At 68.4% G+C, this 7,724-nt stretch overlaps 3 protein-coding genes across 3 annotated transcripts in view; 2 read left to right on the top strand and 1 right to left on the bottom strand.

The window, feature by feature from the left end:
* Positions 1–432: 432 nt before the first annotated feature.
* F751_4283 (Rhomboid protein 1, mitochondrial) lies at positions 433–1,682 on the top strand (the record flags this gene model as incomplete). Its single annotated transcript, XM_011397193.1, has 5 exons — positions 433–500; positions 634–763; positions 882–911; positions 1,084–1,294; positions 1,504–1,682. The coding sequence occupies 5 exons, from the start codon at positions 433–435 to the stop codon at positions 1,680–1,682; spliced, it is 618 nt and encodes a 205-aa protein (XP_011395495.1).
* A 640-nt stretch (positions 1,683–2,322) lies between these two features.
* Positions 2,323–3,861, bottom strand: F751_4284 (Transmembrane protein 53-B; the record flags this gene model as incomplete). The annotated part of the gene is made up of 4 exons (XM_011397194.1): positions 2,323–2,640; positions 2,815–2,941; positions 3,186–3,593; positions 3,764–3,861. 4 exons carry the CDS (start codon positions 3,859–3,861, stop codon positions 2,323–2,325), a joined length of 951 nt encoding a protein of 316 aa, XP_011395496.1.
* Positions 3,862–4,266: 405 nt separating this feature from the next.
* The window catches only part of F751_4285 (Cysteine-rich receptor-like protein kinase 27), a gene marked incomplete at both ends in the record, with an annotated part of 7,427 nt that continues 3,969 nt past the window's right edge, over positions 4,267–7,724 (top strand). The window contains 7 exons of the mRNA XM_011397195.1: positions 4,267–4,383; positions 4,524–4,901; positions 5,105–5,467; positions 5,807–6,110; positions 6,342–6,397; positions 6,604–6,729; positions 7,090–7,380. Of these exons, the coding sequence (XP_011395497.1) occupies positions 4,267–4,383; positions 4,524–4,901; positions 5,105–5,467; positions 5,807–6,110; positions 6,342–6,397; positions 6,604–6,729; positions 7,090–7,380 (1,635 nt within the window). The remainder of the gene's footprint in view (positions 4,384–4,523; positions 4,902–5,104; positions 5,468–5,806; positions 6,111–6,341; positions 6,398–6,603; positions 6,730–7,089; positions 7,381–7,724) is intronic.

Here is a 7,724-nt window from a genome sequence, read left to right on the forward strand (position 1 = left end):
TTTTTCGTACTGAAGGCTCACTGAAGGGTTTCCGCAGCGCAGCGACGTCGTGCTTGGCCAGTCAAGAGGCAGGAACGCGAGAATTTCGGAGCATAGATTATTGCTCCTCCAAATGTCCAAGATTATAACGGCTTCACAGGTCACTCGTGATTGGGAATCACAGGTCGTCCAGGCAGGAGGGACCGCGACCAAAACATGCGTGGCTTGCTACAGGCCGTGCGACGATGCCTGCAGCGCGGCGCATTGGGAGAATCACAGCCCTTGAACTCTTTGAAAGAAGCTCAGGGTGTCTTTCAGTGGCCACGAAGGTTAGATGCAGTTCAGGGCTCCGGTCCCTGGCGGCAGAGGCCCAGGTCCGGTGATCGCGGGTTTGCCTCCTTCCTGCAGTTCCCTGCCCGGCCAGGCCGCCGGGATCTGGACCCAGATCGAGTGATGTACGGCCTCCTCGCCGCAAATGTGGGGGGATGGGTGCTGTGGCGCACCAACCCAGCATTCATGAGGTGCGTCGGGCGCTGTGGGCCCCCGGTGAGAACCCTGAATGTTGTGGGCTGGCCCACAGGGGAGCACCGTGAGCTGCTCAGGACACCCATGCCGCTCACCTGGCTCCACCTCCTCTCTTCTCACACGCCGCAGCAAGAATGCGATGGTGTCCATTCCACACCTGAAGCGCGGGAGGGTTTGGACCCTGCTGACCCACAGCTTCAGCCACAGGGACACCTGGCACCTGGCCTCCAACGGCCTGGGACTCTATGGCTTTGGGCTGGTGAGTCCTCGCGCAGTGCCTGTGTGCCAAGTGTGCTGGCCAGATCTCCTGCTGATGGCTGCCTACTCTCATGACCACCTTTGGGTCTCATGGTCCCATGTGGCCCCTCTCCCCACAGACCCTCGGCCGCCTCTTTGGAGGCAGGAAGGTGCGGGGACCTTTGTTGAGTCACAACAGCTCCTGGCTCCATATGTAGGGACACCAGGCTTCCCAGATGTACATTGCTCGACTCTTGCCTGCCCTGTCCAGCTCCCATAAGCTCTGCTGCTCGCTGCACACAGCGTCCACCCTACACCACCCACCCCCTCCCCCGGACCCAGTTGGCCATGATCTACGCCGGCTGCGCCCTGGGCGGAGGCCTGGGACACTGCCTGTCCCAGGCCGCCGGGCCTCTGTGGGCGCGGCGGGATGCCTGGGGCCGGCTGCCGCTGGGCACGGGGCAGGTTCCCGCCCTGGGCGCCAGCGGTGTGGTGGCGGGCATGCTGGCCATGACCGTGTACCTGGCGCCCTCGCAGAAGGTCCTGCTGTACGGTGAGGAGGGGGGGTGTGGCATGTTGTCGACCAGCAAGGACTGCATGTTGCCAGGCATTTGGAGGAGCCGTCTGCCTCGGCCATGTCTGGCTCTGAGAATGATTGGAGCAGCAGGGACCAGCTTGCACCTATGCCCTGAATTTCAGGCTTGCAGGCATGCCCGCACTCCACCAATCCACACCCTCTCTGAGTATACCCTCCCCTTTCAGGCATCATCCCTCTGCCAATGTACGCCTTTGGCCTGCTCTGGGCCGGACTGGACCTGCTGACGCTGCGGAATCCGGGCAGCAACGTGTCGGTAGGAGGCCATGCAGGCGGCGCTCTGGCGGGGCTGGCCTTCCTCCTGGCCTACCGACGCGGCAGGTTCCCCATGCGCTGGGGCTGGTGAGCAGGCGCCCGGGCTGCGCTCTGGCCTTGTTTGCCCGATGAATTGTAACCAACAATGACTGAATAGCAGCGAAGAAGCCATCAAAGCATTCTGCTCCAAGTACAGCAGGTCATGCATGACAATCGCATGGCATGACCTGCCAGGTGGCATGTAAGGCCACGAGATGGGCCCTGGCGGCAGAGCCCTTGGTGCCCATGCTCCCGTGCATGGTATAGCATCACGCTTGCACTCCAGCATCCGTGAGCAGCATGCATGGGGCGCCAGCATGGGAGGGAGCCTGCATCGAGCCTGCTGGCGAGATCAGCGGAACCGCCTGCCGCCTGGCCCCAGGATGTCAGGAGGGGGCCTGATGCACCCCTCTCCCCAAGGGTCTTGCGGCTGTCCAGGTTGGAAGGAGTCTCACATCCTCCTGCCTGCAGGAACCCACGTTGTCGCTGCGCCGCTGCTGTCTTCCCTGTGACGCGCCCTCACTGCCATTCCTGCCTGCCGCAGAGGGTGAGCTGCTACAGGACCGGCAGGCACCCTGGCTTCGTATCGCTCGAGCCCCCTGCCCCATTGATCATCCACCGTCTGGACCTCCTGCAGCCGCCAGCCTCAGCGTCATCCAAACATCCTGCAGCCGCCAGCCTCAGCGCCAGCCTCACCGCCGCCTGGCCCTCCCGCCGCCGGCCTGGGGGAGGTTCCCTGTCTTGGAGGTGACGACTGGCCCTGGTCCCCCCCGCTCCAGGCAGGCGAGCGCAAAGTCGGACACCGCCGCGGCGTACTCGTCCGGGAAGCGGCGGTAGTGCTGCACGTGACCGGACCCATGGAACTTGACCACCCGCGTGAGGATGTCGGAGTGTGCGACGTCCCTCAGGATCTGCGTCTCCACGTCCTCGGCCGGGATGATGTCGTCCTCCTCGCTGTACGCATACATGCGCCCCACCCGGTCTGGGATGGTGCGCCAACCGCCGAGCGCCTGCACGAGGGTTCAGGCGCGGACGAGGGTTCATCGGCAGGCATCGCGGCACCGCAGCTGGGGGAGGCTGGGTGGCGCAGATGAGCTTCACTGGCAGAGCTGGCGAGGTGCCAGCGGTGGGGGAGGGGGGGTGTGAGGTTCATTTACTAAGCCTCCATGATCCCCGAGTCCCACCTCTGCAAGGAAGTCGTGGTAGGGTCCCGAGGCCAACTGCTCCACCATCCTCCGCCTGTAAAAGGCACGGAAGATCGCCAGGCTCACCGAGCTCAGCGGGTTGCCGAGCAGTGCTGCCTCCACGCCCCTGGGATGGATTGTGGCGGCCATGCACGGGCTCTTGTGGGTACACCAGCCTGCCAGGCTGAGTGGCCAGGCACTAGAAAGCTCTCTGTCAGCAGGAGTTGCCCTCCCTGCACTCACATCAGCCGTCTCCCTTGCCCTGGGGCTCGGGTCACCCTCCAGGCGCCGTCGAGAAACATGTGTGGATTCCCGCATCGCCGCCCCTCCCACTCGCCCACACTCGGCAAGCAGACCCCATCCACACCCACCTGATCCACACGTCTGGGGTGAGAGCCGAGGGCGCCGAGTCCACGATGATCCCCCTCGTGGGTGACATGATGCGCTGGAATGCGGCCAGGCCCTGGAGCTGGCGCTGGGAGAAGCGGTCGCGCGGGTGGGTGACGTGCGTGACGGGGAAGCCGGCGGCCCAGGCCAGGCGGCCCACCATGCCGCCGTAGGCAAGGTACCCCGCGTTGGACAGCGTGTGCACGAAGACGGGGGGCCGTCCAGGGCCGGGCTGCACCGCGGAGTGCGCGGCGTACGCCTCCCCCGCCAGCCCCGCCTGCTGGACCAGGCCCTGCTCGGCGCGCTCGTGGAAAGGAGGGATCACATCCCAGGTGTTGACCCGGATCATGTGGGGCTCCGCGCCCAACACCCGCCACATGTTGGCGTACTTGCTGCGTGTTTGTGGGGGAAAGGAGTGGCGCTCGGCGGCGCAGAGAGACCAGGGACTGGCGGGGGTTGCCGCACCCCTCAGGGAGGCCAGGTCATCAATGGGGGAGGGCATGGACGTGCCAATGAGTGATGACACCAGACAAAGACGAATGAAACGCGCTCCCCAGCTCACTTGAGGTGCGCCTCCCGGCATCCCAGCCAGCCATACAGGAGGACAAAGGGCTTCAGGCCTGGGAAGGGCCCCTTGGTGAGGACCTGTGCCTGCGCCATTGCCCACCGCCGACGCAGGCCTCGAGGGTGGGATGGGGCAACATTCGAGGTTGAGTGATCACGAATCTGCAGCGCTGGGTCACGGATGCGTCATCCCATATGGTCTTCATCGGGGCAGAGGCCGGGAGTCGTGCTGTGGGCCGAGGGCAGCATGCCGAAATTACGAACCGCATTTCGGGGCAGATGGGGACAAACGCGCCCAACCCGTCCTGTACCGGCGGGTTCAAGGACAGCGGATGCGATCTCGACAGCTGAGCATACATCCCATGCACGGCTCTTGCACCGAGACACCCCCCTGCACTGGTGGCTGGCGGTAGCCGGACCCCCGCGAGGTCGATCCCTCTGGGCCCGCGAGGGTGGGACATGACAGCCGCGATGTCGATCCCTGGAGCACCTCGAATGTCGATGCATGTGTTTCCCGGCGTTTGGAGGCTCTGGGCCTCCCTCCCTGCGACAGCACGCGCCTTCCTCCTGCTCACCGCGGTACAGGCCTTCCTGGCCGGCATCTTCGCCGCGACGCAGGTCGGGTTTCACTGGCGGGCCTGCGTCATGCCATGCGACTTTAACCCTAGTACGACGGCCAAATGCCCGGACCATGCACCGTCCGGGGCCACCCAGGCCCGCCCTTCACTCATGCCCTCAACCACCCCTGCTCCCCGCAGATCGGCACCTCCCTGCAGGACACCCTGCTCATCCTCGCCACCTCCCTGTCCCTGTGGTGGCTCAGCCTCGACTCCCTGCTGCGCGCCTGCGCGCACCAGCTCCCCGCCTGCGCCGTGCTGGGCACGCTGGGCGTCGCCGAGATGGTGGCTTTTGCCGTCGCCCATGGCGCCGACAGCCCGGGCCCCACCGCCGTCGCCGCGCTGTGTGCCGCGCTGCAGCTCGCCGCCCTGGCCCTGTGCCGCACCGCCTACCGCCAAGTGGGCTGGCGCTGGGCGGGCAGGATGCCGGGCGACGGCCGCCTGCGCGGCACGGAGCTGAGGAAGCGGGCGGCACTGTGCAGGTCGCGCCTGGGCGCGGCCGCCCGCTTTGATGCCGTGGTGAGGGGCTGGGTGGTGGTGTTGGAATTGCGCACGTGGCAGCCAGCCGCCGGGTTGTTTGGTGCGGGTGCACAGGGCGCTCGAGGGCAGGGCCGGTTCACGGCACTGAGGTGGCTGGAATCCATCCCAGAGACCACCTCCCCATATGAGTCTCCAACCCACCCATGACCCCCTCCACCCCCTCCACCCATCCCTCGCCAAAGGTCCTGGCCATCCTGAGCGTTGTGATGGTGACCGAGGGCGCGCCCCTGGCCGGCTCGGGCGCCGGGGTCGCGCTGCTGGTGGGCGGCGCGCTGGGCGGCGCCCTGCTGGCGGCCTGGAACGCGGCGGCCACGCTGGGCGCGCTGCGCCGCCATGCACGCCTCGCCCTGGCCGCCGACTTCGCCTTCCCGCTTTCCTACGGCCCGCCGGTGATCGGACTGGGTGTGGTGGTGGCGGGCGGGCCTGGCACTGCGGCAGGCGCCCGCCTGGCGGTGGCCTGCGTGGTCTTCCTGGCCGCGCGCGCGACGCTCTGGTGGGCCGTCAGGCTGACATGGCGCGCGACGCGTGCGCTGCGCGCCGAGGGGGTTGAGGACGCCCCGCGCGCGCCGCGCCCGCCTCCGGCCCTGCTTCCGCTGATGGACGGCGAGTGGATGGTGCGTTGAGAGGGTGTGAGGTGTGAGGTGGGGTGGGGGCCGGGAAGGGGACGAGGTGGCCTCAAGGGCCAGGAGAATCTTTTCCTTTGGTATGGGGGATGCGCCAGTCTATGGGCAAAGACCCACCACAGTGCTCGGCATCGCCACCAGAGGCCGTCGGAGCCTGGCACCAGTACATACAAGCGGCCATTGCATCTCCCTTTCGAGGTTGTCGGTCCAGCCTAATCCGCTCCATTCCCCCCTTTCCCCTAAAACTAAAATCCATTGCAGGAGAAGGAGTCGCGGCGCAGGCCCGGCCTCACCACCTCCGTCTTCATGCAGCTGTCGGAGGACGGATCGACGCTGCGCTGGGGCTGGAGCAGCAGCGTGCTGCTGTACCACGTGGAGAGCGTGCGCGCCGACGACCCGGCGCGCAGCCTCACTCTGACCTTTGCGCTGGGCGCCCCGCTGACGCTGCGCCTGGGCGGCGCGGCCGCCTACGTGGCCTGGCGGACCGGTCTGGCGGAGCTCCTGCCCCGCCTGGCCGCGCACGCCGACCTGCTCACTGGGAACGACGCCGAGGCGGGCGGCACGGGTGCGGCGGGAGGGGTCAGGGGAAGGGGTTGGGGGGGATGCCACGAGGCGCTTGGGGGGCGGTATGAGGGGCGCGTCGCAAAGGAACGGGGCAGAGTCATGGGGCGAGGGCTGGACGAGGCAGCGGTGGCCTGTCCTGGCCCCACCCGCAGCTGACCGTGGCACAGCCCTTGCCCAGCGCAGGGCCCCATTTGCCAGCTCAGACGCCGCCACCCTTCCTCCCCTCGACCAGAGTCTGCCGGCGTGCAGAAGCACAGGCCGTCGATCAAACCCGAATCCTCCGAGCTGGTAGGCTGGTAGATGGAATGACCGAGGTTGTCGTGTGTCAGACGTGATGTGCCACCACGCTGCACCTGCCGGTGGGTGCATCGTGCGCCACCCCCCGCTTGGCCACCGGAACACTCTCCTGGTCGCCGCCGTTCAACGTTCCGGCCAGGGTCCGTCCCGGCCATCCCACTCAGGTCCCCCCTCACCCTCCCTGCACATTGTCACAGGAGGGCTGCATCAACATCCACGTGCTGACCTCGCCCGTCGGGTCCCCACGCTGGGACGGCGACGGCGACGCCGCCGGCCACGCCCGCCGGCGCAGTCTTGCGGCGGCCCTGGAGGCGGCTTCCGGGGTGCGTGGCGTTCGAGGGGCGGTGAATGATTGGGGCAGGGGCAGAGGGGGGCATTCGGATGGCATTACATGGTAGGAGCCTGGGATTGGGCATGGGCCTGGCGGGGGAGGAGCAGAAGGGGGGCTGGCGTCGGTGCAGAGCCTAGCCACCTTGGTGCCTGCCGAGGCCGGGCGGGGGTGCACGCTCAGTGCCACATGGGAGCCAAGGTTGTACATCAGGCCTCAGGCTCGACGCTGTGCGGCGCTCTCGACGGCTGGCAACCCTCGCACTTCACCCGATTGCCCCTCCCCACTCCCGCAACCCCATCTCCCATGCGCGCTGGGCCCCAGCCCTGACCCCCCCCGGTCCCCACCCACCCAGGAGGCGCGGGGCTGGGCGCTGCCGGCGTGGATGCGCGGCGTGGGCTACCTGGCCTCGGGGACGGTGCCCGGGGGCGGGGCCAAGCGTCGGTCCAGCCCCACCAAGCAGCCGCTGGTGGGCGGCACCTCCCTCAGCTCGCAGAGCAGTGTGGGGCCGCGGGACGACCCCGAGCTGGGCGCCGGCGCCTGGGAGGGCGGCCGCGGGCGAGGCCTGGAGGCGGTCCTGGGCCACCCCGGCCTGCACCGGCGGGGGGGGGCGTCCAGCGCGGCCGGCAGCACCCCCACCTCGGAGGTGGGGGCGCCCTCCCTGGCCGCCGCCTGGGCCGTGGCGTCGGGGGGCGGCGGCGAGGGCGGCGTGGCGAGGGCGCCTGGAGATCGCGACGCCGGCGAGGCGCGGGGCGACGACGGCGAGGCGCGGGGCGACGACGGCGACGAGCATGGGTCGCGGGGCGGCGATGGCGAGGGGCGGCTGGTCCCGCTCCGCGACGGCCGGCGAGCCGATGAGCTGGAGGACAGGCAGCTCCCCCGCTCCCCGCTGGGGCCCGGCGCGGCGTCCGCCCCGGCCCCGCACGCCCACCGCCGCTCCTTCTCCTTCCACTGGCAGGCGCTGGCGGGCGGCAGCGCCGGCGGGCTGAC

This window comes from Auxenochlorella protothecoides (assembly GCF_000733215.1).
Source record: "Auxenochlorella protothecoides strain 0710 unplaced genomic scaffold scaffold5, whole genome shotgun sequence".
Lineage (NCBI taxonomy): Eukaryota > Viridiplantae > Chlorophyta > Trebouxiophyceae > Chlorellales > Chlorellaceae > Auxenochlorella > Auxenochlorella protothecoides.